The sequence below is a fragment of the Amaranthus tricolor genome, chromosome 15, assembly GCF_026212465.1.
Source record: "Amaranthus tricolor cultivar Red isolate AtriRed21 chromosome 15, ASM2621246v1, whole genome shotgun sequence".
In the NCBI taxonomy this organism is placed as follows: domain Eukaryota; kingdom Viridiplantae; phylum Streptophyta; class Magnoliopsida; order Caryophyllales; family Amaranthaceae; genus Amaranthus; species Amaranthus tricolor.
The window spans coordinates 4420625-4439231 of NC_080061.1; the positions used below are offsets into that span (position 1 = coordinate 4420625).

Sequence of the window (18607 nt, forward strand, 5' to 3'; positions counted from 1 at the left end):
TTAATATATATCATGACTACTCTATCAAAATTTTATATGAATATGTTTTTTTATATAAATCGCTAAAAAATCATAATCAAAGTTTAACACTAAGATTCGTAAAAGTTATTTGAGGAATATATGAAAACGGAGAGAGTATTATATTTGCTATATTTTTCTTTTTTATTTGTTTCACAATACTTACTATATTACTATGTCATAAAATAACTTACAAATTATACTATTTACCCGTGATTCATAACTACTTCAAACATCATCTACTCTTACAATTTTATCGTTAATTAAGGACAATAATAGTATTCTGCTATCGACCAATCATTTTCTTAATATTTGTACCAAGCCAAAATGGTGAGAGTATTATGAAAAAAGGTAGTATATGTTTTTAAATTGCTCTATTAAGATATAATGTATTATTTTCTAGAAGGAATTTATGAACAGCTAGTCTCTTGAGAGAGGTTCTCTTTGAGAGACATATCTCAAGTCCAACCCATTAGAGAGTAATGCCTACTTACTATATTTTTAATGTTTACTTATACTATCTTTAATGTTTACATACCGTATCCTTAATGCCTACTTTCAATATCTTAATTTTCTACTTACATCATTCTTAATGTCTACTTATAATATTTTAAAAAATATATAATGAGTCGCCCAATTAGTCACAAAAATTTGTGATTTATGAATATAATTTGAATAAATTTAAACTACTTTTTGTAATATGATTATTATAGCATTACATAGAATAAGAGAGGGAGAAAGCCTACTTTCGGTGCCTTTGGTTATTAATATTAAATGGTAGTAACAAAAATAATTAGTGATGTAAATTTTTATAAAATGTACTATGTTATTACTTTGGTAATAAAAAGTTATCTTTAAATTTTTTTTATTTACTATTTAGCATTATCATTTCTTTAAATAGTTATACATTGGAATGAATTTTATAAAAATAAATTGAAATAAAATAAGCATAATGATTATTAAACTTGTCAAGAGATTTCCTATCAAAATTACACCAAAATTTCAGTGAAGTAATTATGAGTATATATATATATATATATATATATATATATATATATATATATATATATATATATATATATATATATATATATATATATATATATATATATATATTTGGTTTTTAGCAATTAGGTGAGTAACAGTGAAGTAATTTGATAGTCTAAGTAATTAAGCTTTAGCTGAAGTAAATTTAATTATAATCATACCGATGACTAATGGTAGTCATATAATTTAAAATCTATTTTGTTTCATTTATCAATTTAGTTTAATTAGTACTTTATTATATTGAATTGCATAAATGGTAACTTTTTATTTTTATTATTTTATGTGGATTATCAATTAGTTTATAATTTAATCAACATGAGTAATTAATCAACAAATAATTCCAAAAAATATATGGGGGAGGATATTTAAAAAATCTGTTAATATTAGCTAGTTAGTTTCAAGAAAGAAAAGTAAAAAAAATAGCAACAAAAATTATAAAAAAAAGATATTAGTGTATATGATGATTGATGAGTAGAGGTACACTTAATTATTGTATTGTTTTGAGTGTATTTTAAAAATGGTAATGATGGCTTATGGGATGATCACCCATGCAAAAGCATTGTACGTGTGTATTTATACTTCAAAAGCATATAATTTGTACAGTGATTGTTGACAAAGCAAGATAACATTTTAATTGAAGAAACACTTAATTGATCCAAATTCCAAATTACAAATACAAATACAAATACAAATACAAATACAAATTGGTGCACCACACATTGTAAGCACCAAACATATAGACATATATTATTAGTTACAGTTCATGCAAAGTACAACTATTATCACAAGCCTTATTGTTAAGGAAAGCAAATACTAAGAAAAACAGTATTGAATAATTAAAGAAGACATAGCTAGGTTTCCAATATGCATGGTTAATTGATTGCATGCATGCATGCACTTAAAGTAACTTGTTTTCAAGGCATGTATCCTCCTGCATGACCACCTCCTTCACCGCCACCAGCACCATATCCACCAGCATGGGCGCCACTACCACCGGCATAAGCACCTCCACCACCAGATCCACCTCCTCCTCCAGATACAGATGTATGGCCTCCTTCACTAGCACCACCTCCATATCCACCACCTGCTCCGCCGCCACTACCATACGCACCTCCGCCAGCTCCACCGCTATAAGCCGATCCACCTCCACTTCCACTTCCTCCCCCACCGCCACTAACATGACCACCAGCACCATAAGCACCTCCGTGACCTCCACCTTCGCCACCTCCGTATCCTCCAGCGTGCTCTCCTCCTGCACCGTAAGCTCCACCACCACCACTACCACCACCGCCACCACCACCATAGGCTGCACCACCGCTAGCTGCTCCGCCTCCATGGCCACCACCTTCACCACCACCATAAGCACCTGAATGTTCACCACCGGCTCCATATGCTGCACCACCACCACTTCCTCCACCCGCACCACCTCCATATGCAGCCCCACCAGCTGCCGATCCACTTCCATGGCCTCCACCTTCACCGCCACCGTAAGCACCAGCATGCTCACCTCCGGCTCCGTAAGCTGCACCACCACCACTTCCTCCACCTGCACCACCACCATATGCTGCTCCACCACCAGCAACACCACCACCTCCACCACTTCCACTACCACCGCCTCCTGCATATCCACCTACACCAACACCGACACCAACATGTCCTCCAAGTTCATAAGTGAGGAGGGCTCTGGTGGCGGTGCATATGCCTATGCCCAACACCAAGAAAAAAACAAGAGTAGAGATTTTATGATAAGCCATATTGAGAAATAATGTTAGTTATGGTTTTGAATGTTTAGGAATAACATGGTATTTATAGGCATTGGATTAGTCGATTAGGATTTAAAATAGCGCGTTACATGCATCCAATTTGGCAAAAGTGAAAAATTACTTATTGCTTCCACTAAAAGTCTGTACAAACCATATGCCGCAATTTTTCAAGTTGTATGATGTTTTGTCTCGCTTAATGTTATTTTCACGAGTAACATTTATGAAAATTAAGAAAAATAAAAATATACTAGCTCGTATTTATCTAAAATGAGATATTTACTTTATGCATTATATTCAATGTACTTATTCGATTCTTAATATATCGAGTTATGTATAATTAAAAATTATAAAAAGTTGGTATTAACAATCTTTACATTAAAACGAATCAAATAAGATCCCACATGACTATGTTTTAATTTATAGATTAATAATAAAATGCAATTTAAGAGTGATGATGAATAGTGTCCGAAAAGGAAATGTCCCATTATAGATGAATAGGAGGTAGTATTATTTTATCAAACAATAAATTTAATAGAAATAAAGTAAGAATTATATAAAATTAAAGAATATTAAAATATAAAATCAGTGAAAAAATATGTAACAACTATCAATATTTTTTAAAATAAAATTAATAGAATACAGTATCATAAAATAAGATTAACTATATTCAAAATTTATGATATATATAAAACAATTATTTAAGAAAACAACCCATAGACTAATTGAAAATAACATATTAAAAACAGCTTTAAGAAACACGAGAGAGCAAGTATTAATTAAAAAAACAAAAACTCTCACATAACACATTTATACTCTAATATAAAGCAAAATAAATGAAATGGAAAAGTACCTACTACTACTACTATTATTATTATTATTATTATTATTATTATTATTATTATTTCCCTTATGACGACTAAGGAGTAAGACTGACACAGTAGTGTATCTCTACTGTTTTCCACATTTGAACTTTAATGTACTTTAATCATAATAATTGATCAATTTATATTTTGTAAATAAATAAGAATATAATTAGTTTTCTCCACCTCATACCCCAATGAGAAAAATTCAAGTAAGTTTGATTAGTTAAGTTTATCATGTTCCTGGTTTCCTGTTGGGTAGACCTCATTTTAATTCACCATTATCTTAAATAAAACAAACTACGTAACCATATATACTTATCAAAAATAATTGTTCTCTCTTTTCACCCTTATATCACCTTATCTAAACTTATTTATTGGATTTCAATCCTACTTAATCAGCTCACTAAACTAATACTATGTTTGGATGGAGAGAATTGGAGGAAAAGAGAAAGAAGGAATTTGGAGAAAAATGAGTTCCTTTATTTGGATAATAATTTTAGAGAAGAGATTTGAAAGAAAAAAAATAGGAATGCAGGCGGGGCGGGGATGGGTACCGATTTGATGGGTCATGGGGCGGGTACGGGTATAAAATTCATACCCACCGCGGGGATGGGGATGGGGATGGGTTTTAGGTGATACCCGCCCCATCCCCGCCCCGCCCCGTCTCACGAAATGTACAAATTTTGAGAATTGGAATAACCCTAAATTATTTTTCAAATTTCTGAATTTTTTAAACCTTGAATTATTTTCAAATTTTTTCAAAAACTTTGGGTTGGGCCTTTGAAAACTTTTAAAAATTATTTTCACTGCTTCACTGCTTCAAAAATCAAAAACCCTAAATTATTTCTTTCAAAACCTTGAATGCTGGCCGTCATTTCTCATTTGCTTCACTCATTCACTGCTTCATTTGCTTCACTGTTGGTCTGCTGCCGTCACTTCACTGCTGCACTCCCATCTTCTTCTTCTTCTTGAAACACTCCCATCTTCTTCAATCTTGCTGCATATCGTCATCTTCTTCAATCGTCTCTGTCTTTTCTCCAGTCAATCGTCATCTTCTTCAATCTTGAAACTATCAATAGGTAAGTTTCTGATTTTCTCCAATCATCATCTTCTTCAATCATCTTGAAACCATCAATGTGAAATGAAGAAATAAAAAAAGAAATTCTTGAATAAAGTGTGCTTGTCGGTGTTTGTATTTGCTTGTTGGTGTCTGTATTTGTTTACCATGCCAGATGATTTTCATATTTTTTCTTGAATGGCATGAAACGAATGAGCTGGAGTTACCTTGGGTTTGTCGTATGTATGTTTTTTTCCCTTTCCTTTTGCCGAGGGAGGGGCTTTGGAACTAAATGGTGTTCATTGATGGAAAGAATATTGTTATACAGATGGCTATTCAATAACACTGAATATTCAATCTGTATAAATTTGGAGGTTCTTATAATTTAGATGACTATTCCAACTTTTTGAAATGCCTTAAATTTTTCGAATGGTATTTTTTTTACATTGAAAAATGTATTCTGATGAATATGTGAAAATTTCAAATCCAATCAAAAGATGGAGATGGACTCCTTAAAATTGTGAGGGTTTAGTTTAAGTCCCCATTCATAATTTTGAAAAACACAAATTTAGAAAAAAAGAAAAACAACAAATTACTCAACATTCACAACACGTTAAAACTCAACATGTTTATCACATTTGACTCATCTTATTTTGCATAGTATTATTAATTTTCCCTTTCCTGCGATGTATAACTCATACCATTACATATAAGAAGACAAGCTCCTCTTCAATTAGTCAATCTGAATCATATAAGTTTCATATCTCATAATGCTTATATTCTTGGTAATGACAAATATGGCTTTTCATACTCATTAATCATTCTTACTTGTTAGATAAATATGGCTTCAAACCCATCAACTACTGCAAGTTGTACTCCTATTAGCGTCGATGAGTATGAAAGTCCAGCACATGTTGTTTCCGATCCTAACGTGTTACCTATAACAAGTAAGCACACTTCGGCGGTTTGGAATGATTTCAAGAGAAAGAGAGTTGGTGGGGTAGTGAAGGCTAAGTGCAATCATTGTAATAAGCTACTTTCCGCCTGTGCAAAGGCGGGAACTTCTCATTTGAAGGACCACATTCAAAGTTGTCGAAAGCGAATATGTCAAGATCTTCGGAAAACAAGATTATTCGGTACACAACATAATGTGAATGATAATAGTGATTCTTTGACTTTGGCTCCTTATGAATTCCGTCAAGAAGAGGGAAGAAAGAACTTGGCCGAGATGATTATATTGCATGAGTACCCCATTAGCATGGTTGAACACTATGGCTTCAATAAGTACTCTAAGACTTTACAACCTGGTTTTAAAGTACCGTGTCGTACCACTACTAGGAAGGATATAATGAAGAGATATGAGGATGAGAAGGACAATATTCTAGCTTTGTTGAGGAAAGTCAAAAGTCGAATTTCATTAACTACGGACATGTGGACTGCAAGTAATCAAAGGAAAGGCTATATGACAGTCACTTCACATTTCATTGATAATGCGTGGAAGTTGCAAAGTCGAATCATAAAGTATTACTATCAACTAATAATTGTACTTGTGCTAACATACTTTACTTACCTATTTACTTCTGATGCAATTATTTTTTTTGACTAGGTTTCTTTATGTCCCTGCCCCACATAATGTCGAGGTTCTTGCCGATTCATTAAAACAGTGCATTCAATCATGGAACTTGGATTTGAGATTGGCATCTATCACAGTAGATAATTGTACGACTAATGATGCTATGATGAACATCATAAAGGACTCTTTCCCATATGGTTCTCTACTTTTGGATGGTGAGTTCTTACATATGCGTTGCTGTGCACATATACTTAATCTAATTGTTCAAGATGGATTAAATGTTGTAGTGTATGATGGAGTTAATCGAATAAGGGAAAGTGTTGTGTTATGGACTGGTTCTGATAAGAGAGTGCAAAAGTTTGAAGGTGTAGCTAATCAATTAGCCTCCGGTTACAAAAGGAAATTAACCCTTGATTGTAAAATTCGTCGGAATTCAACATATGAAATGCTTTGTGTTGCTATTAATTATAAGGAAGTGTTTGCTGTTTTAAGTGGTTGAGAAAAACTATACAACAACCCACCAACTCCTGAAGATTGGGAAAAAGTTGGGAAAATATGTGAGTTATTGGAAGTATTTGCTAAACTTACCCTTGATTTCTCTGCCTCAAAAACTCCTACGGCTAATATTTACTTTTCTAAAATTTGCAAACTTAGAATTACTCTATCTACTTGGCTTTCATCTCCATATGATTATGTTGTGAAGATGGCGAAAGTAATGTTAGAGAAATATAAGAAATATTGGGATAGTATGAATGGTTTGATGGGAGTTGCAACTATACTTGATCCTAGGTATAAAATGGCTCTTATTCGATTTTATTTTGCAAAGTTATTTGATAAATATGAGTATGATAGAGAGGTTAGTAGAATTAGCAATCTATTAAGGAGATTAGTTGATGAATATGAGTCTAAGAGTGAGAATAATCAAAGTAAGAGGCAACTACCTTCCAATTTAGCAAGTGGTGGGAGTTCTTGTGATGATGTTGATATGGAAGAGTTTGTACAATTTCTAGAGCGAGACAAAAATCAAACTTATGAAAAATCTGATTTGGACAAGTATTTGGAATATGCTAACATACCACTTGAAGATAATTTTGATATTTTAAATTGGTGGAAAACAAATGGAAGCACATATCCCGTTTTTCAACAAGTAGCACAGGATATTTTGAGTATTCCTATTTCTACAGTTCCATCCGAATCAGCTTTTAGCACAAGTGGTAGAGTTCTTGATCCTTATCGTAGTCGACTACTACCTCAAGCCGTTGAAGCTTTAATGTGTTCTCAAAATTGGATTTGGGCTGCCCTCAAAAGTAAGCATTAATCCTATCAATATTGTGTAATTTTTATGCATTGATAAATTTCGGTTATAAAAACATTTGTGTTTGCAGATTGTGGAGAATTCAAGGACAAGGATTTTGCTAAAATTGTTGGAGAGTTGGAAGAAAAATGCGAAATGAAATTTGATAGTGATGAAATTATTCTGGATTGATTTACTTTAGATGATTTTGAATTGATGTTGAAACTTGAAATACTTTTGTTTTAGACATGTATATTTGTTTGAAACTTTGATTATGTGTTCGTTTGGGACTTCAGATATATGTTTGTTTGAATAGAGACTTTGGATATGTGTTTTTCTTTGAGACTTTGGAGTTTGGATATGTATTATGGGTTTTAAGGCCCAAATAATTGAAAATAAATATATGACACAGATGGGTATTAAGCGGGGATTTGACGGGTGGTGGGGCGGGTAAAATGGGTATTAAACGGGGATGGATACCCAGATGGGGATGGGGATGGTATTAGGTACAAACCCATCGGGGCGGGGACGGGGAAAAAAATTATACCCGCCGCGGGGATGGGGATGGGGATGGTAACGCCAATACCCGCCCCGCCCCGCCCCGTTTGCATCCCTAAAAAAAATGAAGGGACTAATATTTCTAATTTTGTTAACAATCAAATCCTTCCAAGAGGAAAAAAATTTGGAAGGAAAATCAACTTGTTTAGTAGACAATTATTTATTTTAAAACTTTTTTTAAGCTTTCATTAATATTTAGCTATAGTGTGTATTATTATTGATAGTATTTAATTTATTTAGAATTTGTATACTCTATTTTCTTTTCACTTCCCCTCAATTTCCTCCTTATCCAAACAATGCAAATTTTTGATCACTAATTCCTCTCTTTTCTTTCCCTTTTTTTCTTTTCCTTTCCCTTTCTTTCTTTTCCCTCCCAAAATCTTATCCATACATAGTGTAAAAAAAAAAAGGGTTCAAAGACCAGGAATACTAGTGTGTACCTATTATTGAACGGGCAACGACCAGGGAACGCCCTAGCAACATTTTGGTGAAATTAGTGACCACACAATGATAGTTCTCTTTTCGTTGTTAATGCTCAAACTTTTTTATTTTAATATTTTTACAGTTAGTCTCTTGAGAGACCATCTCTTTGAGAGATATATCTAAAGTCCAGCCCACTAAAGAATAATGGCTACTTACCGTATTCTTAATGCCTACTTATATTATCCTAAATGCTTAATTACGTATCCATAATGCCTACTTTCAATATTTTAAATGTCTACTTGCATTATTCTTAGTGTTTACTTATAATATTTTTAAAAATATATAATGGGCCGCCCAATTAGAGATGGTCTCTCAAAGAGACCGTCTCTCACAAGAATTTGTGTATTTTTTAATTGTTTTGTAACTGGCAAAGGTAATGATTTTAAAAGAAATAAGACGGTATTTGTATGCAATATGATTATTAGTATGGTGAAAAAGGAATCAAGTCTACTTAGTGTTTGAAGAGAAAAATCAAAACTGAAAAAAGAATTTAATGAGTTAATATACACTGTGTTGGTTATAATTTATACGGTTGGAGTATAGAAAATAAAGTTAAATCTTTATTTGGAAAAGAAGGTTAAAACTTGAAGTTGAAATTTTAAGTTTTAAAATAGTTATTTTAAATCTTAAAATGAGTATTTTAAGGCTTTATATAAAGTTGTATGTAAAATTTTTATTGGGTTAGGTTGTACGATTGTACACATGTAACATTCTCATCGGAAATTTTGTGATTAGTGTATGTGATGTGTAGAGGTGCACTTAGCTCTTTTCTTGATCATGCATGCAAAACCATTTTACGTACATTTACGACGAAGGCATATAAATTGGTACAATGATTGTTGACCAAGTAAAATAACATTTATACTGCAGATCAAGCACTTAATTACAAATTAGTACAAATTAAAAATTACAAATTGGTGACTTGGTGTAACATTTTGCAAGCACCGTACAAAGACAAACCTTATTTTATGGACGGACCAATCTGGAATAGAAGACATAGGTTTTAGTATGATTAATTACTGGCATGGACGGACCAAGTAATTAACTAGTTTCTCAAGGCATGTATCCTCCTGCATGACCAACTCCTTCACCAGCACCATATCCACTTGCATGGGCGCCACTAGCACCGGCATAAGCACCTCCACCGCCTCCTCTAGTTACAGATGTATGGCCTGCTTCACTAGCATCACCTCCGTATCCACCACCTGCTCCACTGCCACTACTATATGCTCCTCCGGAAGCTCCACCGCTATAAGCCGATCCACCTCCACTTCCACTTCCTCCCCCACCGCCACTAACATGACCACCAGCACCATAAGCACCTCCGTGACCTCCACCTTCGCCACCTCCGTATCCTCCAGCGTGCTCTCCTCCTGCAACATAAGCGCTACCACCACCACTACCATAAGAAGCCCCACCAGCTGATGATGCACCTCCATGGCCTCCACCTTCGCCGCACCATAGGCTCCAACATGCTCACCTTCGGCTCCATAAGCTGCACCACCACCACTTCCTCCACCAGCACCACCACCAGCTGCACCACCTCCTTCACCACCACCACTACCATATCCACCAGCATGCTCGCTACCTCCACCATGAACTGCTCCACCACCTCCACCGCTTTCGCTACCACCACCACCATTACCATATCCACCAACATGCTCACTACCTCCACCATGAACTGCCCCACCACCTCCACCACTTCCGCTACCACCACCACCTGCATATCCTCCTACACCAACACCATGTTCTCCAAGCTCATAAGTAAGGAGGGCTCTGGTGGCGGTGCATATTATGGTTTTTAATGTCTAAGAAGTTGGTATTTATAGGCATGGATTTAGCCAATTAGGATAATGAATAACACGTTACATGCATTCGATATGCAAAAGCGAACGATCACTCATTGCTTCTACTAAAAAGTCTATACAAAGCACAAGCCGCAATGTTTCAAGTTGTATCATGTATAGTATTAGTATATATACGACGTACTTCATTATTCTTCATAACTATCATAAGGATTAAGAGTAAACACCGTAGATACCCAGGACTCAAATGATCAATTAAGTATCATAAGTATTTTTGATTAATTAAGTATTATTAAGTTTCAAATGATCACACTACCCAGGACTCAGGAGATACCGAATGTAGAAGCCATGAAGATCCGCATCACAAGTTCACAACTACATGATCACCTCTAGCATATGGCATTGGTAGGAAAAGGATCGGATGAAAAGATGAAATTCAAAAAGCAAATTAGAGTTTTTTACTGTCTAAAAAAATAAAAATATAACAAATCTAGTATTACAACCAAAATGAATGCAGCAAAATAAAAGGGGAAGAAATGTATAGGAATGACATTTACGTAATTGCATAGCATAAGGAAAGGGCAGAGAAGGGATTTAAAAGAGATAATAACTCATTTTAAATTTTGTACTATAAATAAATCATTCTAACAAATAAGACAACACCGATATAACGTTATCCAAATAAAGAGTTAAAAGGGCACGCGATTTGTGACAGTCTAGATTGTTATACAATCAACTCAAATAAAAATTTGAGTTTATGATTTATATAAAAAAAATGTTGTATACTCTATTGCTCTCTTCGTTTCTTAAAGAAGTTCTTATTTATTATTTTGGGATGTTTTATTTGTTGTTCTCACAAATAATAAATCAAATTATATTATAAATTTTGGACAAAAATGACTTTTTTTTATCATCATTTTAATAATGTTTTTGGCCTACGTATCTTCCACTAACTTTATTTTAACATTTTTATATTCCTTATAGTCCCCATATATTTTTCACTAACTTAAAGTATTTTTATATTAGTTGCGATCTCAATATTTTTTCCACTAACCTTTTAATATTTTTATATTGTTTATGGTTTCCACTTTTTTTTATTAAATTTAATATTTAATAAAATAATATTCCATTATCTAAAAGATTGTATTTTTATTAATTTCCGTGAACATTCCTTGTTGGAACATCATTTAAGAGCAAGGGAGTACATGTTCTACCCAGTTCTCATACATATAATGCAATCTAAATATCAGATGTTAGAGTACCATGTCACTTAATGTATCCTATTATATATAGGATCGAGCTTAATTCCATCGATCGCTTAGTTCCATAATTCTAAGACACCACAAAAAACACACATATCGGTGTCTTTTAGGTAACACATTCTTGTCTACAGGAGAGGTTAAACTTTCTAAATTAATTATATCCTCGCACTTGAATGATTCTTTTCTATAAATTAGGCCTTTTATTTTAAGCACAGGTTAAACTTAGGAAAGGAGAGAAAGCAATAAAAATTAAATTTAAGATCTTATTTGAAGAAAGTGATACATGTTATAATTGAGAAACTTCTTCTATGAAGTAGTTTTTTTTTTTTTTTGTTAATTTCTTTTTCTTTGATTAGTAGGCTAAGAGAATGAAAATGCTAAATCAAAATCAAACTCATAATCATACCTAAAAAAGTAGTATTCAGTACTTTAACTAAGACAATACCCGAAAACTTGCTAAAACGTGTAAAAATACTCCAAATACCTCAAATCAAATCACACATAATTAGCTCTTCTAAATCAGCTTTTATTCGAATACATGCACGCAATTATGGCGTTTTCTAGTCACCTATCACATAACTCACAGTAACTATAATATAGTTCAGCTTGTGGCTTGTTAAGAGCAAGACAAAATCCTAGAAAATTAATTGCTTGCTTTTCTATATCCATTCATAACAATATTGTATCATCTTTAAATATGTTTGCGTCGAATTTTAGATTTTTAAATAATTGTTCAATAATTTGATTGCTGGGTTCATGTATGAAGTTATGAAAGTATAAATTATAAAAATAAACAAATTTATAATGAAAAACATTATTTTAAAGGGATCAAGCTAAGTCAGAAAATAAAAGCTAAGGGGTTGAAAATATATAAACTAAAGTTACTATGGACAAACTTATTTAGTGTCTCTTTTGATGTATATTGAGCATAATTAAGTTTCGGGTTTCATTTATACCAGGGGCGGACCTAATAGGCTCTGGCGCCCGCAAGTGACCTTACTGACATTTTATATACCATCAAACCAGCAACATACTATATTCTTGTAACAATATTAACAATATATAAACAAAAAACCTGTAGGAGTCGAAAAAAAAAAATAAGCCGCTAGAATTAACGACGAGAATGAGCCACGGGGCCGACCCCGGCCCTGCCATCCCCTCATGAAGCTTGGCTACTGCATGATATTTTAGATGGTTATCTGATGTTTAATTTGTTTTACTGCATATTGATTTTCATTATAAACAAAGCCAAACAGGTAAATTTGTAAAAGCAATTGGGCACTATTGAAAGTTTATGAAAACATCAGATCAGGGGGTTTACTTTTACATGTTTTTTAAGTCCATTATTAATAAAAAAATCATGAAGTGGGTGTCATGGGGAGAGCTCATGATTATCATATTACATATATATATACCTTTGTGGAGTGAAGAAGGAAGAAAGTAACATGATTACAGCTTTATATGAATCAAAAGGAAACACCAAATCATTCATTACATTATACTATGAAGAAATTAAACTATGGAATGGTAAATTGCATGACTACATATAGTTGCTTCTTTTAGGATTATCAATTACATTACTACTATATGTAGTTTTCAGGTTTTACTTCTCATTATTACTTCTTGGGCAAATGCCCATGCTTGTGAGGTTTGGTATGAGGAAATGAATTCAAGGAATATACCCTCCATGGGCACCTCCTTCACCACCTCCAGCACCACCACCGTATCCACCTGCATGTGCACCGCCTGCATAGGCACCTCCACCCCCTGAGCCACCACCGCCACCAATTCCATAAGCATGTCCCCCTTCTGCACCAGCACCACCAGCTCCTCCTCCGCTACCATATCCTCCGCCTAAAGCTTCACCACCACCACCGTAAGCACCTGCACCGCCGCCACCACTTCCACCTCCACCGCCGTATGCACCTGCACCACCTCCACCATATGCTCCTCCATGGCCACCACCTTCACCACCTCCATATCCTCCAGCATGTCCTCCAGCACCTCCATATGCACCAGCACCACCTCCGCCTGATCCACCACCTCCACCATATGCCCCAGCACCACCTCCACCATAAGCTCCTCCATGGCCACCGCCTTCACCACCTCCATAGCCTCCAGCATGTCCACCAGCGCCTCCATATGCACCAGCACCGCCTCCGCCAGATCCACCTCCTCCACCATATGCTCCAGCACCACCTCCACCATAAGCTCCTCCATGGCCACCGCCTTCACCGCCTCCGTAGCCTCCGGCATGCTCTCCTCCACCTCCATATGCACCAGCACCACCGCCACCAGAACCACTACCGCCTCCACCAGCATAAGCACCACCACCACCTGCATGACCTCCACCGGCTCCTTCACCACCTCCATAGCCGCCGGCGTGCTCTACTCCTCCATATGCACCAGCACCACCACCTCCAGACCCACTACCGCCTCCACCAGCATAAGCACCACCTCCCCCTGCATGACCTCCACCGGCTCCTTCACCGCCTCCATAGCCACCTGCATGTTCTACCCCACCATATGCACCCGCACCACCTCCTCCACTTCCGCCACCACCACCACCTGCATAACCACCTCCATATGTTCCAGCACCACCATGACCACCACCTTCACCACCCCCATAAGCACCAGCATGTCCTCCACCACTGTATGCACCGCCACCACCACTACCGCCACCACCTCCGCCTGCATATCCACCACCAGTTGCTATACCACCTCCTTCACCACCCCCACCACCATATCCACCAGCATGCCCACCATAAGCACCTGCCCCACCACCACCACTACCGCCACCGCCACCAGAAGCATATCCATCTCCACCGTAGCCTCCTAGGTCATAAGTGAGGAGAGACCTAGCGGCTGAGGAAAGGCCCAACCCAAGTATCAAGAAGAAAACAACACCAGAGATTTTGTAGGCAGCCATGGGAATGTTTTTGAATCCCACAACAATTTGATTACCCAAATGACAAGAAAGATGGGTATTTATAGGGATTGGTTGGGGGTCCCAAAGCGTGTCACTCGCACCTGTAGTGGTTAGGACACATTGAGAAAAGAGCAACTAATTGTCCCTATTGTTTGGACCATTTTATTTCATTAAGTAGGAGTATGTAGTTGTTTTAGTGTAATTTGTGCTGGCTTCACATTTTCATTCTTAGTGCCTTGTTTTCTTTTTACTCATTGGGGGTCCCAAAGCTTAGAATTGATATGCATCATTTTAATAGTACAAACAAATTTTATTGGTTCAATAATACAATTCACGCATATATATATATATATATATATATATATATATATATAGAGAGAGAGGGGGAGGGAAGGGATTCATTGAGAAGGGGTTGAAAATGAAAAGGGTAAGAAGAACTCTACATTCTTGATTTCACTAAAATAAAAAAAATTTATGGTCACGATTGAACCAAAAACTCATAATTGTAAAAGTAATTATGTTACACAGAAAGGTAACTATGAAATAATTTTTAAAATGTTCTTAATTTATAACATAGTATCATTTTTTGTATATATAGTAATCAAACAAAAATTCTTCTCACCCTTCTCATTTTAAAATCTTTCTTATTTGATCCTGTGTGTATATATATATATATATATATATATATATATATATATATATATATATATATATATATATATATATATATATATATATATATATATATATATATATATATATATATATATATATATATATATAATTTCAAGTTTTATATATGTGCTTCTACTTCATTTAAAAAGACTAGCTAGGAAATATGAACTATGTTTTAATCAAAACTAGTATTGCCGTGAGATAGTTTAGAAGCTCTTGCAAATATTAGTGTAAAGAACAATCAAGCCGCTCTTGGTTCCAAAGCAATTACATGCCAACATTCAAGATACCTTCACACTCTGAAAATTCAAAATTTTTACGCTTAGGTATATTTGTATTCAAACATTTAACACTTCATTTTAGAGGGAAATAACGGTTTTTTTCACAAAATAATAGATTTTATTAAGAAACGTGAACATGTAAACAAGTTCAAGCTACATAACGGAGCTTGTTTAGTATTTTTGCAAAAGTTGTTTTCCAGTGATACAAATTTTGCAGTATTTTTCATTATTTCTTTGTGATATTCTATTTCTCCTTCTCCCTTACTCATGCGAAGTTGCATTATGATCATATAGAAAAGCATATCCCATTATGCTAAATAAAAAGTCATAAAGAACTTTCTAAATTTGGCTACAAGAATTGCATCGTCCTTCAGTGACAATGATAAGAAACGATTATCGATAGATAAGGATATCAGTTATCGCAGCTCAAACAAAAATTTAATTTAACTAACGTATTCTTTCTTATTTTATCTAAAATTTCCACTATAAACCTATTCTCGTTATTACTTTTTGATACCTTACCTTAAAAGCTAAGCTATTAGCGGCCCAAGATCAACCACGATTGAAATTAACTCTAAAGATTGAAATCAACCACGTACTTTGGCTACATATTGAATTAACTCTAAAAAAATTATATGTTGATCTTACTATCAACATACAACTATTCAAACACGATAAGATGAAGGATCTTATAATACAAAATCTAGCAAAGATCACATTTATTCAACTTTACACCACCTAAAAACCATATTGATAGATCAAAAGCTAAATAATTGCTCCATAAAATATATTTCTAATAACCCAGTTTTCAAAATACAAATTTATTGTAAACCATTTTAAGAAATTCATCATCGCAATGAAAGAAATTGTGTCTCGTTTAGTTAATGGTATATGCGACTGAACTTTAGCATTGAATTTAATAAAATGTATCATATTATTCTAACGGAAAATGAAACTCTCATCTTCAAATATATTTTTCATCACAAATTCAAATTACCACACGGTCGAATTTCTTTTTCTAATACAAAATTTTAAAGTATCACATAATATCGCCTTTTAAGGTGATAATAGATGAAATATATTTAATATATCAAAAGAAACATAATTTCAAACCTCATCGAGTAATTTCTTTAACTTAATTAGTATGATAGTTTCCTAATTATTTTTAGTATTTAATAACAATAACCAAACTGATTTGCAGAAATAAGCCAAGAATGAGTGTTATCAAAGTCAGCATGCGCAGAATGTGCTGCCGCCTTCGTCTCTAACTCGGTCCCAAAGTGGAGTACTACTACTATGTCTACTAGCTAGTGATAATTTAAAGTAAATTGGGTGCTATCCAACCAAGCAATATAATGTAATTCTCTATCCGTTACTCCCTTGTTTTTTTTTATTTATTTTACTTTTTACACGTATTTTTTTTTAGTAAATTTTAAGTTTTAATATTTCTAAGTATATATCATAAAAAAATATAAAAATTATATATTAAAAAACTTTACATCAAAACAATTCTAACAAGATCTCATATAAATATATTTTATCTTTAATATATACTTTAAAAATCTAATTTAATTTCTCTTTTTTAAAGTGGATAAACTTAAAGTGTACAAACAAAAAAAATCGGAGCGAGTATTTAATATTCTTTCCATTCAGAATATTCCATTTTAAAGAGTGAGAAATTTAATTAAGGTTTTTGAGATATATATAGAAAATAAAATATATTCATGTGAGATTTCGTTAGATTTGTCTCGATGTAAACTTTTTTATTATATATTTTTTATAATTGTTTATGATCGTATTTAGAGATATTACAGCTTAAAATTTGCTTTGAAAATTATGAAAAAAAACAAACGACAAGAAAGAAAATAGAGGAAGTAGTAGTTTTAATCTTTTTCAACTCACATACCAAACATTTTGTACATTTCATTTATTTTTTTCCCTCTTTTTATAACGTCAACAAAATCTTCTACTAACTCTATCTTTAGGTTATATATAAAAAAAGACATGAGTCAATATAAATTAAGTTTTAGGAAAAGTGTTTGTCTAATTTGTGGTAAAATATTTTGCATAATGGAGACAAAAACCTAATTTGCTATCTAATTTTGTCAAAACAAATTTAAAAGATGTATATACTTAAAGAATTGATAAAAGAATACTTAATTAGCTTTTGTTATGTTAGAGTATACAACATATCTTGAGACTTTAACCATCAATTTAACCTTGTTTTGATATTAGATGAAAAAATTAACTCAAACAAAAACTTAAGCTAGTAGTTGAGACCCATGATATGTTATTTATTCTAACATGCCCCCTCACATGAGAACTATTTGGGATAGAAGTGTGGATGCAGTACAAGCCCTCCTCATACCTGACACTGAATATTTCATTTTAAATGAGAGGTTATTGAAATTCGAACCAGTTAAAGCTGTTCAAAAGTGACCCGAACCGAAACCGAAAGTAAATCGACTCGAAAATGTGTTTCTTGTTTAGGTTTATTGAACCGACATTACCCGACCCGAAGTTATACCCGAATCGATTGACAACCAAAATTGGGAAAATTGAACCCGAGATGTAACCAATTTTTGTAACCGACACATAACCGTTAACCGAGATTACCTGAACCTAATAATGATCAACCCGAGTCATATCTGACTCAAATCATGCTCGAAACCGAACTCAATTCGGCTAAAACCAACTCAACCCGAACGAAGTTTAAATAGAACTGCAGTAAACCTAAACCAATTTTTAACATAGAAGTATGATTGACTTATATTCAATCATCTTATTAGTTATTCTAATAAAGTGATAAATATTTTAATAAAATAAATTTTATAAATAGATAGTTTCATATATTTAGATTTAATAATCAATGGTCAATGTTTATTTAACTACTTTTAATTAAATTAGATGAAAATTGATAGAACTTTATAATTTTAATTTCCGGTCAAACAAGTAAAAGTAACAATGTTATAATGGTCAATAATTAATTTGTATTTTAA

The 18607-nt window shown here is 33.8% G+C and overlaps 3 protein-coding genes across 3 annotated transcripts; all 3 read right to left on the minus strand.

Moving 5' to 3' along the window:
* Positions 1-1681: 1681 nt before the first annotated feature.
* Positions 1682-2835, minus strand: LOC130801542 (glycine-rich cell wall structural protein 1.8). Its single transcript, XM_057665412.1, has one exon. It carries the CDS (start codon positions 2817-2819, stop codon positions 1980-1982), a length of 840 nt encoding a protein of 279 aa, XP_057521395.1. The 5' UTR covers positions 2820-2835; the 3' UTR covers positions 1682-1979.
* A 6874-nt stretch (positions 2836-9709) lies between these two features.
* LOC130800947 (glycine-rich cell wall structural protein 1.0-like) lies at positions 9710-10617 on the minus strand. The gene is made up of 3 exons (XM_057664693.1): positions 10526-10617; positions 10137-10432; positions 9710-10104 (listed from the first exon to the last, which is right to left on the minus strand). Exons 1-3 carry the CDS (start codon positions 10615-10617, stop codon positions 9710-9712), a joined length of 783 nt encoding a protein of 260 aa, XP_057520676.1.
* Positions 10618-13156: 2539 nt separating this feature from the next.
* LOC130801541 (glycine-rich cell wall structural protein 1.0-like) lies at positions 13157-14692 on the minus strand. Its single transcript, XM_057665411.1, has one exon. It carries the CDS (start codon positions 14650-14652, stop codon positions 13393-13395), a length of 1260 nt encoding a protein of 419 aa, XP_057521394.1. The 5' UTR covers positions 14653-14692; the 3' UTR covers positions 13157-13392.
* Between the last annotated feature and the right edge of the window lie 3915 nt (positions 14693-18607).

Bases quoted from the DNA above. Each gene is read 5' to 3' on its own strand.
- LOC130800947 (XM_057664693.1), bottom strand. From the start codon at position 10,617: ATGATACAACTTGAAACATTGCGGCTTGTGCTTTGTATAGACTTTTTA. The intron at 10,433-10,525 runs GTAACGTGTTAT...CACCGCCACCAG, and splicing joins CTTTTGCATATCGAATGCAT to AGCCCTCCTTACTTATGAGC. The intron at 10,105-10,136 runs GTGAGCATGTTG...GGTGCGGCGAAG, and splicing joins TGCAGCTTATGGAGCCGAAG to GTGGAGGCCATGGAGGTGCA.
- LOC130801542 (XM_057665412.1), bottom strand. From the start codon at position 2,819: ATGGCTTATCATAAAATCTCTACTCTTGTTTTTTTCTTGGTGTTGGGC.
- LOC130801541 (XM_057665411.1), bottom strand. From the start codon at position 14,652: ATGGCTGCCTACAAAATCTCTGGTGTTGTTTTCTTCTTGATACTTGGG.